The following is an 18,355-nucleotide window of genomic DNA, read 5'->3' as shown; positions in this document are numbered from 1 at the left end:
CTCAGGCAGATGCTCAGTGACCGAGCATGACCAAGCTTGGCAGGCAGGCGACGCAAGTGCTCCCGCGCGAGCAAAGTGTTCCTTCTGTCGCAACAATTCGGATGTAGTACAGCTCTCCTGCGCGGCCACTGCGCCTACCACACTCACCAGCGCCAAGGCAATCGTCCAGCCGCCCCAGTCGCCAGGCCTCGCGCCTCGCGTCGCACATGCCCTGGCAGGGGACCGCATCCTCCTGTCATTCAAACCACTGAAAGTTGAGAGAAAAAGAACCGAGGAGAGAGAGAGAGAGAGAGAGAGAGAGAGAGAGAGAGAGAGAGAGAGAGAGAGAGAGAGAGAGAGAGAGAGAGAGAGAGAGAGAGAGAGAGAGAGAGAGAGAGCAAAGACACAAAAAAAAAAAGCACAACTACCACATGTAAATGTAGAGAGTGAGAGAGAGACACACAGACACACACAGAAGAAAGCCAGCAAGATATTGTCAGCATAATCAAAGTATAATTTTATCTTCACTTCCGCTGGACGCGCTTTCGGATGCTGATTTCTCTCTCTCTCTCTGTTTCTCTCTCTCTCTCTGGTACGTAACAGGGCGCTGATGGTGAGGCCGTGTGATCGACGAGGATGGATGCTGTGAGGGAGGAGGACGGGCAAGTATGGTGCAGGACACACGGTGGGAAGGGGGAGGCAAGCGCTCGTGCAAAATTGCCGACTGACCCTCAGTTCGTTGAATTTGCATGCCAATGCTCAGGCTGAGGCTCAGCTTGGAACAGCACCGAGCTAGGCCACACTTTGGCAATCCCGCCGCACCTCTCAGATTCCGATCTTCAAATCAGCCCTTAGCGTCCTCAACACATTAATCAGGAGCCCCATAATACCTGCATGGTGTCACTACAACCTGCTTGACCGTACAAGAGTGTCGATTTGAGCCCATCCCTCTCTCAACTGCCTCAGGTGCCAAGGTCGCGTCGATCGCCGCGGCTGGGCGGCCTCAAACGCTCGCCATGTTTAAAAGCCTTTTTGGCCGCGATGGTGGGCGGAAAAAACACGATGGTCGGGTCACCGCGCCCACCGGCAAGCTGCACGGCCATTCCTACCTCCTCAGCAAGGTTTGTTCGAGCTCAGGCCACCGCCTTTTCCATCGCACGTCTTGCTGCGCTACCCTGTATTGCCGCGCCACTTGTCGCTTCTGATGGGCTATGCGTCCCTGTCTGCCTGGTTGAAAGGGCCCCGCAATCGGCCTACCTCCCATGCCCACATGCCTGGCCTTTGATCAAGATCAGGGCGTTCTGGCTGTCGGCACTCGTTCAGGAGCCATCACACTGTAGGTGCTTGTGGCGGGACTCTGCATCGGCTCCAGCCCACATGGACCACCACGTCTCTCTCTTACTTGTGCGTGGTCTTTATTTGCTTGGCGGATGGGCGTGTGGCGTCTTTATTAGCATTGGGCACCCTGGCTGTGCCATGCAGTTTCAGCAGCAGCTTGAGCACATCATTCAACTCATCTTTGTTCCTAATAAGGTACCGCTGAGGGCTAGACGGATGCGGTTGGCCAAAACAAGCCTTGTGACTTGAGGCCTCCCGTCTTGGACACCAAGCATCGCCCACTCACCCAGCACGACTTTGCCGGGGGCATCTTGAATAGGGAGAGTTGATTGTTGTGACGCAGTCAGCTACCCTCTACCAGTGGCGTTGGGCAGAGGATCCGCCCCGCCTCATCAACTCACTCGCCTTTAAGCACGAAGAGTACGCTCGCGTCACGCTACCAAGCTTTCGCTTCTCAGCCTTCCTTATTCCATCCATCCACGTCGAACAGTCACCTCACGTTGAATGCGACGCATCATTTCTTTGCCTGTCCATGTCGTGCAGGCTTACCTTTGTGCACTTGGCGCCGGGCGGTGACGGTTGGCTCTACGTGGGAACCAACCGCGGAAATGTATACCTGATTCGGAGTGACACGCTCGTGCGCAGCACCTACGCAATCATGTGGAACGAAGTCACCACCAAGTATGCCCTTACTTATCATCGCATATCTGGTGCTTGCCCGTACCCCATTTGCACGGACAGCATGCTTACATCCTCGATCCCGAACTCACCCCATTTTAGCGGCTTCAATCCGGGCCCTGTCATCAAGATTGCATCACAGCCGGGCAATACCTCCACCGTAGGTCAATTTCCAGAGGTCCCCCCGTGTGGGCACTCCCTCTGAAACTAGGCTTGGTGCGTCTCACATCCGACTCTCCTTGCGACAGCTGCTCTTGGTGTACGAGCGTGGCTACCTGGCAACGTGGAACGTGATGGAGCGCCAGGTTCTAGACCGCTTCAAGATGAAGGAAAATGCGGTGAGAGGCAGCGTGTTTCAACTACACTACTGCCTCACAGATCGATCCTTATTACTCATCCAGACGATGCCGTCTGCGATGCAAACCGTCGCTGACAACTTTGTTGACGTCTTCGTCCTTGGTCCCTTATAGGTGGCCACGAGCGCCTGTTGGGCCCCTGACGGCAAGTTTTTCTATACTGGTCACGTGAATGGCGACATAATGCGGTCTGTGTCCGAGCCTTCGCACTGGCGCATGCCGTCTTTGCCCTCGCCCTGCGCGCTGCAGCATCAGTCATCACCCCTCACAGCCATCGCGGCCTACACAGCTGGGATGCCAAGAAGCCACTGCCCGAGCAGGTGCAAACTGAAGAGGACTTTTCTTTCCGCGAGCCCGTTTTGCACATGAGTGCGCTGCAGACTAAAGGGTAGGTTATGCGGAGAGGCTTCTGCATTGTTGCGCGATGAGCATTCTTTGTTTGGTACTGCCGTCATTGCTTACGCTTCCTCTTCTGATCTACTTTTTTACAGTGGCTTGCTGCTGGCACACGATGGTGGCCCCGCCCCTCTGGACGGGCAAGCACACACGCTGTCCATACTCATGCCGGACGGACGCGTGCGCAACTCCTTTTTGGACAATGACGTGATGGACATCCTTCTCCTTTCCGATGGCCCCAAGGTAGGGTGCAACTCCTGGCACTGCTGCCGCAAAAGCATTCTATTGTTCGCACAAGCCTTGCACAAGCGTTGTCATTCAAGCTTGTGCCATAAGGCATCATATGTCGACTGATTTGGGATTGTCTTGCTTGGTTGTCTCAAATTAGGGGGCGTCGGCGGACACGCTGGTGCTTCTGACGTCTGATAAACTGCAAGTGCTGGACGTCGATGCGCATCTAGCCTCCATCGATGTTATGCACGGTCTGCAAGTGCAAGACAGCGTTCTGACGTGCAGTCAACACATTTCCAGTCCAGGAGCAGCCGTCTTCAATGCCTTGGTGCTAGCTGCTCGTGATGAGCACATGCATCAGGGCCAGGCCACACCCACTAGTCCTCGATCCGCCCGCTCGCCCATCAATGGCGGCAGCCAACGGGGCTCAACCACCCCACCCTTTGGTGACCTCTTAATCACAGGTCACGCTGATGGCAGCGTGCTCTTTTGGAATTGGGCTACCGGTAAGTTTGATTCTTGTGCACATATTTTTGTTTTACTTTGGTCGTTCTGGAAGGACTGATGACCTTTTTGCCTGCCAAAATTCTGCCAGACGATGTGATACTGGTACACAAGCTGCGCTTGCCCTACAGTCCAGAGCACGTGACGCTGATGCCCTATGGTGGTACGTTTGGATGCGTGGCAGAACGCATGGGGGCTGGCTAGGGTGTGCAACTAGCGCCTCATCTCATGTTTGAGCTCTTGACTTGTGTATTTTTTTATCAACTCCCTGTCTGTCTGTCTGTCCGTCTGCAGACGATCGAGCCGTGATGCACGTCGTGTTCGATGTCACAAAGCTGCTGTTAGCCGTCTCCCACGCCTCGGGCCATGTGTTGGTCTATCAGTTTTCCACCCAAGCTGGACCAACTGAGTTTGAAGTCAGTTTGCGTCAGCGTTCTCTGGTTTCATCGTTATTTCTTTCTTCCAGGCCTTGTCATGGTCATTCCATCTTGACACTCACCCCCTCTTTTCCTCTTTCTTGGTAAAGTTGCGACGCGTGCAACTTTTGGAGCCATCTGGTTCACCACACTCGAGTCGCAGTCAGTCACCGAGCAAGACTCGGCCCCCTCGTCCTCCCGCGCCAGAAGGCAGGGTGCCCATGGCCCAGGAGCAGTCGAAGCGCGAGGTCGCAGGCAATACAAGTGTCACGGACTCGGACAACGTTGTCAGTGAGGCCAAAGTCAAGGAGCTGATGGAATACGGCTTTTCTGAAGCGAGTGTGCGTGCCGAACTAGCCACTACCAAAGGGGATATGAATCAGGCAGCTGCCAACCTCTTTGATCGCGAGGATGATCGTGGTCATGTTGCCAACCCGAAGGCAAGCAAAGAACAGCAACAAGGCGCACGTGGAGCTGATCATGCCGGGGCAACAGATAGTGATACAGCCATTATCGTGCTTAGTGATGGCCAGCAGCTTGTAGAAACTTCAGAGCTCGATCACCCAGTATCAGCTGCGGCACCCGAATCGGGACCATCGGCACCCGAATCGGGACCATCGGCAACCGCACAGAAAGACGCGGGCGACGATGTCCGGACCCAGGATGAAGCGGGCGGGAATGATGCCGGGGTGGAGTCGGAGGAGGAATACAAACTGCCCTTGGCATCATTGCCCGACTCGACGGTTCTTTCGTACCAAGCCCACGCCGGTTTTCAATTGTATTTGGCCGCGATTTGTACGGTTATGGGCCAGGAGCATGACGAGTACGTCTACGCCTGTTTATTTCATTCCACTTGATTTTATTTTGCTTGATTTTATTGTTTCATTCCCGTCTTATGTGTGCGCGGTGGGGCGCTGCTGTTTCTCAGGGTGGTGGATCACGTGGCATGTTTGGAGCTATATGCCCACCGCGGGGTGCTTTGCTTTGGCAACACGCGCGGGGTCTGCATGCTGTCTTTTGTGGCCCCCAGGTGTCAAGTCAAGGCAGGTCAGCGGTTGCGGTGGAGCCGTGCACTGGCACTGGCAGAACTCAGCCTCCACCATCCATCGCGAGAGAATCGCGAGGCTGACGGCGTGTGTGCGTTGAGCGCTGTACCCGGGGTCATCCTCCGCACCAAAGAGGCGGACTCCATCCAAGCACCCGCCGTACTTCTTGTGGCCACACTGCTCGGGGACATTTACGCAGTGCCCGTTGCAGAGAGCGGCGCCGCAAGTTAGTCTGACTCCCGTTCGCGTTGTATTGCGGCGCAATGCGACTCGCTGCTTCTTCTCATGGGCACGGCGCATGTGTGGGGATGGGATAGAACATTACTTTTCACTCAAGGCTCCTTCGCCCATTATCGGTCTTCAAGCATTGGTGTGTCACGAGATCTGGGCTGCTGAACCAGCGACTTGTGCATGCTCGACATTGCCCTTTCATGAATCTTGTTGGTCTTTGGTTGTATTACCTAGGATGCACATCATCACCCTCTGGACGTTCAATTTTGGGGTGCACAGGAAAAATTGGAGGCATCTGATGCTCGGGTCTCACTCGATGCCGAAACCCAATGCCAGACTGCCAAGGCCATGCCAGCGCAGGACTCTGCTGCCGAGCAAGCGACTTTGCCTGCGACGTTGACAGAGCTGCGCGCGCTTCTGTCCACGGCACCTGATCTTGACCGGATGAAGACGTACGGAGACCACATCAAGGTATGGTGTCGTTGGGTCTGGTTACAGAATGATCGTGGCACAACAAGAGCCCAACGGCGTGCACATAAACTCGCCCTTGCTGGCTCTTGATAGCACTTGAAGGAGGCGCAAAAGCTGGACGAGGATGAGCTTCATCAGCTACGGGCCGAGTGGGAGACCCGGCGCATTTGGCTGGTACGCTGAGGCCCCCCAAGTTTGCTCGTTGTCTGACAGCTCATCAATGGTCTCATACGAAATGTCGATTTATCCTATATTTGGGTTGAACTGATGATTCTGGCAGCAAGAGCACGGCGCGGAATCCTCGACCACGGCGCAGCAAGCGTCATCGAACAAAACCCCGGCTGCTGAAGCAGGCGCTCCGGATGGTCCAGGGAACGCAGAAAGCACTCCGGCTGGGGATGCTAGCCTGGTGCTAGCAGCAGCCACAGCCTTTCGCAAGGGGGGATTGAGTGGTTCCTCCACGCAGATGCTGAACGATGCGAGCGTGTTGGTGGTCACCGCAACCGGCGTTCTTTGCCTTAAGAAAGGCGCCGTTAAAGCACGCACACACGCCGTCAAAGCGAGTCCACTGACTCGGTGGGCTTACGTGTCGGTGGATGGTACGCTCGAAAGACTGTTGCTCGAAAGGCTGTGACATGCCGTGCCGTGCTGCTTGGCTGGTTGCAATGCCTGCCAGCTCATTGCCTTTGGCGCATGAATGGCGCATGTGGATGCGTTGCACATTGATAGGGGTACCAACAGTGGCTGCTGTCTCGCGAGATGGTGTGTACCACCTCTACCCGGCTGACAATCTGCATGGGGAAATGCAGCTCCCCACGCACCTCCCTCGTGGCTTGCGGTACGCGTTTCCTGCCTGTGGTGGGCTGTGATTTGGGGCGTCTGGATCAATTGATGCTCACTGGCTACCTGTCCGCAGAGCTGTGCAAACGCTTGTCATCACGCAAGATGGTTCTCTTATTTCGCCAACTCGAAGCGGAGGTCTTGTGTTCAAGCATCTCATCAACGCAGATACAGCCCGTAAGTTGAATGGCGGCGTTGGCATGGTCTGGTCTTTGTTGATTCTGTTTTTTTGTTTTTTTAATAATGAAGATCAATTTCACCCATTCGTGCTTGTCGCACGCGTTTGCGTGGCGTTTGGAAATCGGTTCGATTAACAGCGGTGCGCGAAGGCGCAAGTGGTCAAGAGAGCGCGGACAGCGAGCGCTCAGTGAACTGGTATATTGCAATTTCCCTTTTTTTTTTCCTTTGATTTGGAGGGGTTTTGGTCGCAAAGTCATTCTCACGCTGGCGTTTCAACAACAAAATTTGCTTGGATAGTGTCTTTGACCCGAGTCGAGTACGCAAGGAAGAACGTCAAAGTGGTGGACTGCTTTCCGGCTTGTTCGGCAAGAAAATTTCAACAGCCACGGAGCGCGACGAGCTCTGTGAGTGGACGCGTGGAGGTTTTTGTGTGTGTGCGTGTGTGTGTGTGTGTGTTTTTTGCGCTGGATTGGCGAATCAGGACCTTTTTGTTGTCTCATCTCATATTTCTGAACTTGTACAGTTGAGAAGATGGTGGATCGGCGTGACAAGAGTCACGTTGCTGATCGGACAGCACACGCTGATGCGGCGCATGGAGGCTTCTCCGAATTGCACGAGGTCAGCATTTTATACTGTTTGTTTGTTGCGTGCAGCCTCGTTGGCCAGCCTCACTTGGTTCGCCATCACAGAAAATGCGCAAGCGCGAGGAGCGGCTCGCCAAATTTGAGCAACAGGCACAGCAGATGGCTGCTGAGGCAGAAAACTTTAATTCGGCTGCAAGGTTTGTTCTTTGTGTGCATGCTTAATATCAGTCGTGCGAGAGAGCCCGTGTGTGAAGGTGGCTAGCCATGTTTGCCATGAGGTGTGCTAACGTAGCCCATGCAACCCTTTCACCCTGCAGTCAACTGGCAGAATATTACAAGAATAAAAAGTGGTGGCAGCTCTAGTTAGAAGGTGTTGCGTGGCGAGTCTCTTTGAATGGCCAGCCCTACCACGTGAGGCATGTCATGTCATGGGAATGCATATAATGTGTACGCCAAACAGTCAAATCGCGTGAGTGCGTGCTTGGAATCAGATCTGATTTGAGATTTCTTTTTTTTCGACGATGCTCAAAACCAAACCAAAACCTGAATGACTGGCCGAAGCGCTTCCTGTTGGCAACACGACGAGCAGGCAGGTATACCGGCGATTGGCCGTCTATCAACGAGAAACGCACGCCGAAGACGCCACAAAAAGGCGTTCCGGCTTCAGCACAAGCCAACTCAATCCTCCAAAAGACATGCACACGCCTGGGAAAACATCAAGCGTAGACCATGGCTAAGACTCTTGTCTGCAGCGCCAGGCGCCGCCCAAAAGTAGTGCTCGGCACACGTCAGCCGATGGCGGAAAACTGGAGAAACTGCCCTCTGTCCGTTTTTCTTTTTTTTTCCTTAATCAGAAGGGCCGAACTCTCAAGCGGCAGCCTTGTGTGTCGTCTTGCTGGCGGGCTTGCGACCCAGCATCAGGTTCATCATGTCCTGATTAAACTTATCCAGCAGGCGCACCTCATGCTGGTACTTGCCACGATACTTCAAGCACTGCACGGGAACAGCAAGGCCAAAGCACGCACGGGTCGACGGTATCAGCAAAGCCAAAGCATATTCCAAACAAGCAATGCCGTGTTGTTGGTGGGCATGATGCAAACAAAAGCGGGCAGGGACGCTTGCGTAGCACGCGTTGGCAGACGAAGACCAAGAACCTGAGGCTGAGCGCGGGACCAACCTTGACATTGTCGGTGACTTTGATCACAAACTCCTCCTCCGGCTTTGTGAACTTGAGCAAGTAGCGCGTCTGCGGGGTCAAAGGGGTCGATCATTGAGCCGCCACCTCAACAAACAAAATCGCAACCCCACCGACCAAACTGCTAGGGTCAGACAGTCAGGCGACCGAGCTTGGAATGCCCAAGCCCGGAAGCCCGACTTCAAGCTCGAGGCCTACCTCGCGCGGTCGTTGCACAAAGAGGGCTTGCGCCTCCTCGCAAAACGTCGTCCACTCCTTCAAATACATGTTATTCTGCTCCCACCAGCCGCGCAGCTGGACGTGTCGTCAGATCCGCCTCGAACAATCGTTCACACGCTCCTGTGTGTGTACCTCGACTGCGGCTGCGCTGCCGTTGTTGGTCTCGTCTTTCACCTTGGTCGTTGCCCTTCGTCCTGTGTGATTGCCCTCTGTGACACGAGTGCACTTACGCCAAATACCGCTTGAAAACGCCAGATATCAACACAGTGAGAAAATTGTTACGCTTTATATTTCCATATTTGCTTTGGTGTTATCTGGCGTGAATTGAGCTGAGCGCGCAAACGCGGGATCACGTCAGAGCACGCGAGACGTTGGCCTGCGGGGGGTGGGCGCTGGATCGAGGGCTCCTGCCTGTGCTGGCCTGGACCGGGGCCCGTGTCACCGAGCCGGCGGCATTGCCTGGGTGTGCCGGGTAGAAGAGGGGCTTTTGTTTTTGGTGTCGAGGGCATGAATGGGGCTGGTCAGTCTGGTGGATAGCGCGATTGGGCCGAACGACTTGGCGTGGCAACGCTTGTGCTGCCCTGACCTCTGTGAAACTGGTGCCGTTGGGTGCCATTGGGTGCCGTTGAGTGCTGTAGGCGGGTTGGAGCAGAGCTGGGACCTTCAGCTGCTGCTTGAAGTGGCCGGGGCACAACTTTTCCAGCACACCAGTATGTGCCGGCATGGGCTGAGCACCAATGCGCTTCGATTTCCCGTGTTTACACGATGTCTGGTGTTGTTGTTGTCGCGCTTTGCTGCCAGGTCGGAATGTGGGCGGGCCATTGCAGCTGGAGGGGGACGTGCAGAGATTTGCAGAAACCTTGGCCCCGGCAGCAGCCACTGCAGTGGTGCGCGAGGAGAGCGTACTAAAGAGCGTAGTCGATCTCGATGCCGTGCGGCGCAATCTGCCGGCAGGGGTTCATACCAGCGTTTTTCTGGCCCGCTACATGCGCCGTGCGGACCTCGCTCAGTTTCTTGATCCTCTCCTGGGCCTCAAATCACCTTGGTGGAGTGACGCTGGTCGCACTGCTGCTTCGGTATGTGCCGATGGATAGGCTCGTACGGGTGAATCAGGGCATGTGTACGTTGCATGATTGTGCGTGCCTCAACCCAACTCCTGTCTAGGTACATGGCTCGGTGGTACAAGCACTCTTTCTAACCAAATCAGCCAAGCTCGCGCTGACGCAGGCCAACGAGAAGCAACGCAAAGGTACAGCATTGTGCATGCTGCTCTCCTGGCCAGTCAAAAGGGGTTTATAACGCATGGAGATGAGCCAGACACGAGGAGGAACAAGGGTAACTTTGGTCTCATTTTATGTGGCAAGCACCGCCTTTGCTCCTTTGACTAGACATTGTAACAAGAAACATTGCGTTTTTGCTGCCATGCGGCAAGAATCGTGTCATTGCGGCCATTCGCAGCCCAGAGGTTGCGGCTCAGCTTCAGCTTCTCAACCGGGTGCTTGGCGTGTATAATCTCAAAGCCACCTTGGTAACGCGCGACGTGCTACGCCCGCCCACAAGCGGGCGGTCCCACGAGAATGCCGAGCCTGGTGCATCCAGCACAGGCACTCCAGCCACGAGCATGACCTCAATTCAGCGCCAGGTCTTTGGTACGCCTCTCAACCATGGCACACAAGCGACTCGGTGCTGGGACGCACATATGATTCGTTTGGGCTAACGGCGCGGCTCGTGGTGACTGGGCGCGCCCATTACCTTCTTCTCGGGGCGTTTGCTAGAAGTGCAGTACGTTCCTCACTTGAACGAGGATCCGCAATTCCAGCAGCATGCTGCGCACGTTCAACAAGACTTGCTTGGCTTTCAGGTTCAGGTGAGATCAAGGCCCGTGCCCATGCCCTGGTCCCAATCCAACAACTCCAGCTGACCAAGCATGACCCTGATAGATCCAGCCTACTAGCCTAGTGGCCAGTGGCTATAACTCCGCGACATTCGGGGCCCCTACAGCATCGGCTCGCTTTGACGGCCCGTCTAACTCAACTTCAATCGCTGCCACCGCTGCTGCAGGCGGCGGGTACGGCAGTATACTCGCGAATGGTGCTCCTGCAGGTCCTTTGAGCTCTGCACCAAACAACGAGGAAAACTACGCCCAATCTCGAACCTACGCGCTTAGCGTGTTACGTCGAGCTCAGCAAGAACTACAAAAGCCGGGGGTGGCTGTGGCCTTGGATTCAGATCTAGACCACATGGGCCGCATGATCGATGCTGTCAGAGGTGTCAACCCCGCCTCGCCTATCCCGACCGATGTCCCCTTTACAGATCGCCCTTCAGCCGCTTTGGCCAGTGTATTGCAGCAGATTGTCCAGATTGCAGAAGGCAGGGAGCCCTGTGCATTTGATGGCCTGAGTCAAGGCACCATCTGGACCTGGGGCGTGCGGCTGTTACAAATGTTTCCACCCAATGGCAGCTGCGAGGCCGTTTCAAACAGCTAGTTGGTTGGCAAAGATTTTAGGTGCCTCCAGGCACGGTGTCGATGAGACAGGCACATTTGTCTGTGTGTCTCTGCCGTTCGAGAGCGTAAATAGAAGACTTAACATGTAAATGAACGTAGAAGTCAGTTTTTTTTTCTTTTTTTCTCTTTTTGATGCCGCCAAGAATTGACAAGAATTAAATTATCCGGTTGAGAGGTCTTGCAGATGGCTCCTTTCATCCAACTGAACCGATAGTGATCTTGTGGCATATCAATTACACGGGGTGGCACGGCAATCAGATGCGTTGCCCGGCCATGTATTGGGGCGCTTTGCCATTCTACTTTTGCTGCGTCATCCAATATGGTAGATTGGATGGGCGGGCAGCGGGCGGAGGCGCCAGGTTGGCATTGGTCGGGACTGGCGCACGGCCCGACATGTTCATGGGAGGGCCAGTAGGGTAGGCCCGACCAGGCGGCAAGCGGCCAGGCGACCGCGCACCCCGCGGGGGCATGCGTTCAGGTGACTGAGCGCCACGTGGAGGCATGCGATTAGGTGGCGAAGCCCCTCGTGGTGAGGGCATGCGGTGGCGTGGTGCCGAGTGAATGGGCGACATCGGTGCTTGACCTCGGCCGCGGCCAGGTGAGCGTGGTCCACGAGCTGGCGGTGGACTCCGTGAGTAAGATCGGCCACGGCCAGGTGAGCGTGGTCCACGAGCTGGCGGTGGACTCCGTGAGTAAGATCGGCCACGGCGAGGTGGGGGAGAGCGGCTCCGACTACGAGAGCGCGAGTAAGATCGGCCCGGCGGTGATCGCGAACGGGAAAACGAGCGGCGGTAACGACGACCTCCGCGTGGACTTGGTGGACCACGGAACCGCGAGCCAAATGGCGAGCGTGGGCGTCGGCCAAGAGGCGAGCGACGGCCGACGGGCGAACGGCTGCGGCTAAACGAGCGTCGGCGACCTCGACGCATGGGCGGCGAGCGACTGCGGCTACGGCTGCGACGTGCTGGCGCGCGTTCGCGTGCCTCCTTCGCCGCTTGGCGTTCACGACGCCGCTCGCCCTCCGCCTGCGCCTCAGCTTCAGAGTTGGGTAGCCAATAAAGATGGGGATGGGTCTAGCAGTTCGTTGCAATCACAGTGAGATCGCAGGGGCAGCAACGTGGGCTGCACTGCGTCGTCAGAACGATGACATACCTTGGTTTTGCGAAACAAATCATCCAAGAGCCCAACGACCGGTTCTTCCTTGGGTTTCCTGGGTGCCGCTGGGCGAGCTTGTTTGGGAGCATCAGCAGTCGGGGGCTCTGTGACACACACGGACACAGGCACAGACATGGCCATAGCAAGGTGAGCGGATTCGAGTCGGGTCTCTATCGGGTCCAACATCAAGAGGGCGCATTCGCGAAGCACATGATGCGGCGGCAACGCGCGGATGACAATCATACGTTCACGGTGTTGGGCAGCTGCGGCTGCTTGCTGTTCGGCCACTTGTTCCGCAAGTGTATTCGTTGCCTCAACTGTCACTCGGAGGTTCTAATTGCGTGCCATCGTCATGCCATTGAGCAAAAGGCCAGAAGGAGAGGACAAAGAGAGGGAGAGCCAAAGAGGAGAGAGAAAGGATGAAGAGAAGAAGAACGACTTGTGGTGTGTCCATCAAATTTTCAAGTCGTGCGCCAACAATTTCTAACCTGGCCGTGAATGCTGGGCCACTGCATGCCATTGAGTGCATCTGCGGTGGCACGCGCCTGCGCCGGCGTTTCAAACTGTCGGGCAAGTTTTGTGGGGTGAACGCATCGACAGGGCTGTCACAGGGTCACGAGCTCCACCGGGTCAAGGCGAGGCCGAAGTGAGTTGGTGCTTACCTTTGCAAAGCACCTTGAGCGCACTTTGTCAGTCATAAATGTATTGTCCAAGATGGTACCATGCTAACCGTGACCAAAAAAACACGGGCAGTGAATGAGTATCACCATCGGTACGCTGTCAAACACGTTTGAAGCAGGGATCTCTTTGAAGCACCCAGTCAGGGTCAGGATAACAGGTCAACATGCTGCTCATTCAAAACATGTGGCTGTGGCATACCTGACTCAGCAATTCCTTGAGTGCTATCAGCGTAAACGGGCGCTTGAGGTTGCGCACTTGAACAAAGCAGGGTCCAGTTTCGGCAGCAGGACCTGTACTATCCTCCGTGCCAGCATCGTTGTCTCGATTCATGGCACCGGGTTTGGGTTCTTTGACGTCATCCTGGCCGTCATCCATCGCCTCTGCTGGTGTGGGCAGGCTCTCTTGTACCATGGCCTAGAATGGTCGTGAGCAGCATGCCTGATGAGCGCACCACCGGGCCAGATCATCCTTTGAAATCAACTCGCACTCTCCGTGGGACGGGCACAATAAGCAACGGAATGAAGAATTGTGGCAACATGATCATACCTGAAGCGCGTTGGCATCAATCACGGCATCCTCAGCTGATTGCTGCCGTGCTTCGGTGCTTTGGCGCCAGCGGCGGCGCTTCGGGGTTGGCGCCCCATTCGACGCATCTGCAGAATCTGTTGATGTGGTCTGGGGCTACAATGAGTGGGTAGCAATGGGTTAGACCAAGCGACATGGTACCACGCCAATGTGCTCGGCCGGTGATTGCGAAAAAGCAGGGCAGGTACTGGCCAAGGCACGGGACCAACCTGAGGCTCCTTCGTTGCTGCAGCGACCGCGGGGGCATCGACGTTGGTAGAAGCCTGGGCCACGGGCTTTGGCTCGGCTGCTGTCACGTTACCGACGCGTTCTTGATCTGCTTCATCAGTCTTTGCGGTCTCCGACGCCGCAGGTGCGCTGTCTTCAGTGGTCGGCTCACTAGTGGCCTCAGCTGCCGCCTTGGTTGGCGCGCTCTCAGCCGGGGAGGACGTGCCATCTTCTCCAGCAGCCGTGCCTTCCGGCTCGTGCGTGCGCGCCTCATCCAAGCGCTCGACCAAATCGGCCTTGCGGCCCTTGACGGTGATGCCGCGGTCACTGAGCTCCTTCTTGAGCTGGACTACGGTCAGCTCAGACAAATCCTCAGGAAGCTCAGCCATGTTCTTTGGTGACAAAGAAGCACTCTATCACCAAGCACCAAGGCCAAGTCCACACTTCCACCTTGGGAACAAGCGATCCAAAACATCATGAGCCAACCAGCAAACCGAGCCACCCAGCGCCATTAAACCACCGTTCAATGCCCGCCAGCCAGTCGAGCCAGCACCCCTCCTCACCTATTCGTTCGTCTGGCTTCCGCTCTCTCGCTCTCTCGCTCTCTCGCTCTCTCTTCGTTCAAGATGAAGAAAAACTGCTTGAGCACCACGGATTCTGAATCATGGGCAAGGCAAAAACTCGGGCTTGGCTTTTGTTTTGGCACAAGTGTAACAAAAGTCAGTCTTCCGCTTATAGTAAAAAAATATTGAACCGGATGTCAGTCTCCTTTTGCAGATACGCGCAGGGGTCGATTGAACCCCCGCTGCCCTTTGCGACATCGACATTGAGTGCGAGTACGTGCCATGAAGGGAGGCTAGAACAAGCGTAGGCTGGTGCGGGGTGCATTTGTTTAACCATGTTTGCGCTCTGTGCTGATTCTGATCCATATGCTGTGTCTTCTTTTGTTGCAGGTCTGAGGCCGTTCTCTGTTCGGAACAGCCGCTGTTGGCCTCATTTGCGACCGAGTTTTGGTGCCCATACTGCCGCGATCGGAGCGATGGCCAGCAACACACAGACTCAGCCCATCTCGCCCTGGATCAAGTACGCATGTAGTGGGGTGCGCAGCTCATGACCCGCCAGTTTTCCACCTTATATCACTGTGCGGTGCTGTGATACCGCAGATACTCCACTGGCGCGTTAGCCACCATGACGGCCTGTTTGGTTAGCAATCCATTTGAGGTGATGAAGACTCGCCTTCAACTCCAGGTGCGAACCGTGCATCAGCATAGCATAGGATCGAGCTTTTTTTGACTGAACGATGGTCTTGTTCTGGGTCTCAATAACACACCTCAAGCCAAAATGCTTTGGCTCCAACTGACCAGGGGCTAGTTCATCTCATTTTGCTCAATGCATGCAGGGTGAGATGAAGGCAACAGGTGCCTATCAGCGTGCTTATCGCAACGTGTTTCACGCTTTTTATGAGGTCTTTCGAACCGAGGGTATCCGGTGTGTGGCCGCCGCTCGTGAGCATTGCACACAAACCTTTTGAGGCCTGGCTTCTACTCATCTGCTGCCCTTCTTCTATCTCCCAGCGGCGTCCAAGCCGGTTTGGGCATGGGCATTCTTTATCAAGGTTTGTACCGTGCCCTGTTCAAATGCAAGCGAGCGCGCTGGCCTTGATCATGGCCTGGTCTACCCGGGCCTCACGTTTACCTTTTCCGCTGAATGTGTCACTGGAATAGCCGCAATGAATGGTCCGCGCTTGAGCATGTACGACTACTTTGTGGATCGGCACTTTGAAGAGTTTAAGCGACCCATGACGCTACCTGAAAACATGCTAGCAGGTACGCGGGCCCAGCAGCTCTTGCTGAACCGCCGGAACATATCAAACCAGTGATGACCTCCTCCTATCTGGGCTGGGGCCATTCGCAGGTGCAACGGCAGGCGCGCTCTCGGCATTTCTGGGCAGCCCGCTATTCCTCGTCAAGACGCAACAACAGGCGCAAAGTGCCTCTGGTGTTGGCTTTCAGGTACCAGTGACCTGGACTGTGTGAACCGACTGCTGGGGGTGCAGAGCCAAGACCGCAAAGTGGAGTGGGATAGTCCATGGATGCTGACACGAAAAAAAAACTGTCCTTTCGTGGTTTTCCAGCATAAGCATTCATCCGCTTTGCAAGCCTTCCGAGCCATCATTCAGCAAGAGGGGGTCTTAGGTCTCTGGCGTGGCATTTTCGGCTCGGTGCCTCGCTTAGCCGTAGGCTCAATGTCCCAGCTCGTTAGCTATGGAAAGGTTTGTTCAACTCGCCTTTCAGCGCCGCCTCAAGAGTGGCCACGCTCGCCGCCTAGAGTGGCTACACACCGTCGTGGCATGTCCCGAGTCTAATGCTTCAAACCTTTTTTTCTCTTTCATTCTTTGATCTAATTCTGGCGAACAGGCCAAGACTTTTGTGACCGAGGCCTTTCCCAACTTGCAAGGAACCCCTCTGCATTTTTCTGCTAGTATGATAGCGGGTGGCTTTGTGGCACTGTGTATGAACCCCTTTGACGTCATCATGACACGGTACGTCGCTTTGTGACAGGCATACGCCAGCCTGGGCCTGCCTATTTGGCTTGTAAGTTACACGAATGTGTGTGCGCGCATTAGGTTGTACAACCAGCCCGTTGACCCCAGCACCAAGCAGGGCATGTACTATTCTGGCTGGTTCGACTGCATCAAGAAGACGGCCAAGGCGGAAGGTCCTTTCGGCTTTTACAAAGTTTGTTTCAGTATCATTGATGGTTTTGCTTCACGCTTACCAAAAGGAGCAAGTGTTGGCAAGTCGCCTGCCTATTGACAGCCTGGCTAACTCTTGTCTGGTCACTCGCAGGGCGTGACGGCGTTATACCTGCGGATTGGCCCCCATACTGTCCTGACCTTTGTCGTGTGGGAGGCACTCCGCAATTGGATCGGCGTCAAGGAGCTCTAGAAGTGGCCTCTGCACTTCTTTTGCCATCATTTTGCCCGGTGTGGGGTTGTTGTTGTTGTGGTGGGGCTGAACTGGGCAAGGGTGATGTCTCTGCCCAGCTAACAGAAACTCGAAAGTGAAATGAAATAATCGATGGATTGTCTCTGGAGTGGCTATGCCACATGCAATTTCAGTCCAGACGTGCAGGGGTGGTCATATTGGTATCCAGGTCTGGCGGGCTCTGCTGCCTACGGTTGATGCCCGCAGGCTCCATGATATCGGTATTCTGGAGTTGACGGACCATTGGGGCTCGGCCCCATGCCCACAGCTGTGCTTTGGGCATTGGTTCACGGCTCTGAGGCAAGAACGTTAAAAAAGTGGTAGACTTCATCGAGGTCATACATGGCCACAATGGTATTGCACTCGGTGCAATGAACGGGGTGAAAATCATCTTCCATATGAGCCGCTCCACTGGCTTGTACAGGGCTCTGAGCTGCATGCGCTGCGTTGGCGGTGCGCTTACCCGAGGCGTCCTTTTCCTGCACCTGCACAACCTAAGGGAGGAAGGACGAAGAGCCCAGCACCAAATGGGAAAAAAAATGGCATATGCTCTCTCAGCTGAGCTGGTCGAGGAGACGATGCTGTTCCTTCCACCAAAACCAGGCGTTGTGACTCACCTGGGTGGTATCCACCCGACAGTTGAGAACAAACATGGCGCGAAATTGGTTGGTATAAGCCTCATGGGCTTGACAATCAAGACAAAGCGTGGTCATACACGCCGGGCAGTTGAGAATCTACACAAAGGCGGGCCAACCCGAGACCAAACGTGAGGTTGCCGTGACACGTGGCATGGCGGCACACATCAAGCCGTTGCAGACGTACAGCATCAGACTCTGGAGCAGCTCGCACAGCGCGCTTTTGGTTGACGCGGCGTGCCGAGGCGTGTTCAGCTGCTTGCCGTTGATGTTCTGCGCGCAACTCTGGTTGTGTGCCAGGACGCAGCGACGCAAGCGGTCAGTCAAGACACGATGTGTGCAAGTCGAAGCAGCGAGGAGTTGGGGTACCAAACATGAGCTTGTGGCTGAAGAGCGTGACTGACCAAAGGGTAAATTTGCCGTGCGTTGTTCCGTCAGCCAACGTTGATTGTCGTCATCCAGGTCTGGGTCGTAGAACAACTCCTCGTCGGTGCGGAGCTAGGAGACGGGGGAGGGCCAGCAGAGTCGAGGGTGAATTGCAGCACGAGTACTCGACAGGCGACCTGTCTCTGAGGCACCGGGCCGCACCTTGCGTTGAGCACGCCGGTTCTCATCGGCATCAGCGTCGTCGTCGCTGTCAAAGTAAACATCATCATAGCGGTCTGGGTGACCTTCTTGTGTACCGGGGGGAGCATTCGCTTGGCTCTGACTTTGATGAGCGACCGATGAGCGGGCCACATCCACTTGCTGCTGAAGCTGAGCATCCAGCATAGCCTCAAAGGCATGCTTGCTACCACCGCCGTCCTTACGGGGTGGCATGACAGCGGTGCCTCGTCGCAAAGCCCGTCCGACCCCCCCTTAAGAACAGAGCACGAAAACAGTGAACCGCACGAAATAATCTGACAAAATGCAACTGGTGTGTGTGTGTGTGTGTA

General features: G+C 55.4%; 5 protein-coding genes across 5 annotated transcripts; 3 read left to right on the top strand and 2 right to left on the bottom strand.

The window, feature by feature from the left end:
• Positions 1 to 1,356: 1,356 nt before the first annotated feature.
• Positions 1,357 to 7,472, top strand: MONBRDRAFT_22689 (uncharacterized protein; the record flags this gene model as incomplete). The annotated part of the gene is made up of 23 exons (XM_001743213.1): positions 1,357 to 1,512; positions 1,637 to 1,737; positions 1,861 to 2,155; positions 2,244 to 2,333; positions 2,466 to 2,539; positions 2,641 to 2,739; positions 2,843 to 2,990; positions 3,136 to 3,484; positions 3,538 to 3,645; positions 3,777 to 3,898; positions 4,009 to 4,721; positions 4,827 to 4,945; positions 4,985 to 5,170; positions 5,262 to 5,314; positions 5,410 to 5,646; positions 5,740 to 5,820; positions 5,927 to 6,245; positions 6,376 to 6,484; positions 6,563 to 6,663; positions 6,804 to 6,861; positions 6,964 to 7,070; positions 7,190 to 7,284; positions 7,356 to 7,472. 23 exons carry the CDS (start codon positions 1,357 to 1,359, stop codon positions 7,470 to 7,472), a joined length of 3,837 nt encoding a protein of 1,278 aa, XP_001743265.1.
• A 1,929-nt stretch (positions 7,473 to 9,401) lies between these two features.
• MONBRDRAFT_35780 (uncharacterized protein) lies at positions 9,402 to 11,332 on the top strand (the record flags this gene model as incomplete). Its single annotated transcript, XM_001743212.1, has 5 exons — positions 9,402 to 9,740; positions 9,829 to 9,913; positions 10,053 to 10,313; positions 10,440 to 10,531; positions 10,605 to 11,332. 5 exons carry the CDS (start codon positions 9,402 to 9,404, stop codon positions 11,148 to 11,150), a joined length of 1,323 nt encoding a protein of 440 aa, XP_001743264.1. The 3' UTR covers positions 11,151 to 11,332.
• Positions 11,333 to 11,388: 56 nt separating this feature from the next.
• Positions 11,389 to 14,250, bottom strand: MONBRDRAFT_31107 (uncharacterized protein). Its single transcript, XM_001742889.1, has 8 exons — positions 13,801 to 14,250; positions 13,553 to 13,687; positions 13,205 to 13,420; positions 12,988 to 13,050; positions 12,814 to 12,888; positions 12,323 to 12,658; positions 12,123 to 12,243; positions 11,389 to 11,546 (listed from the first exon to the last, which is right to left on the bottom strand). The coding sequence occupies exons 1-8, from the start codon at positions 14,185 to 14,187 to the stop codon at positions 11,467 to 11,469; spliced, it is 1,413 nt and encodes a 470-aa protein (XP_001742941.1). The 5' UTR covers positions 14,188 to 14,250; the 3' UTR covers positions 11,389 to 11,466.
• Positions 14,251 to 14,599: 349 nt separating this feature from the next.
• On the top strand, positions 14,600 to 16,746 carry MONBRDRAFT_17453 (uncharacterized protein; the record flags this gene model as incomplete). Its single annotated transcript, XM_001743211.1, has 11 exons — positions 14,600 to 14,634; positions 14,752 to 14,881; positions 14,962 to 15,046; positions 15,198 to 15,286; positions 15,373 to 15,413; positions 15,523 to 15,624; positions 15,713 to 15,810; positions 15,939 to 16,070; positions 16,216 to 16,340; positions 16,425 to 16,536; positions 16,648 to 16,746. The coding sequence occupies exons 2-11, from the start codon at positions 14,838 to 14,840 to the stop codon at positions 16,744 to 16,746; spliced, it is 927 nt and encodes a 308-aa protein (XP_001743263.1). The 5' UTR covers positions 14,600 to 14,634; positions 14,752 to 14,837.
• A 326-nt stretch (positions 16,747 to 17,072) lies between these two features.
• MONBRDRAFT_14587 (uncharacterized protein) lies at positions 17,073 to 17,897 on the bottom strand (the record flags this gene model as incomplete). The annotated part of the gene is made up of 3 exons (XM_001742888.1): positions 17,073 to 17,270; positions 17,403 to 17,519; positions 17,790 to 17,897. Coding segments are annotated over 3 exons (423 nt in total), but the record flags the coding sequence as incomplete, so codon positions are not given.
• Between the last annotated feature and the right edge of the window lie 458 nt (positions 17,898 to 18,355).

The sequence above is a fragment of the Monosiga brevicollis genome, genomic scaffold, assembly GCF_000002865.3.
Source record: "Monosiga brevicollis MX1 MONBRscaffold_3 genomic scaffold, whole genome shotgun sequence".
NCBI lineage: Eukaryota > Choanoflagellata > Craspedida > Salpingoecidae > Monosiga > Monosiga brevicollis.
The sequence above is the reverse complement of the archived record's forward strand: the minus strand, read 5'-3'. Positions and strand labels throughout refer to the sequence as shown.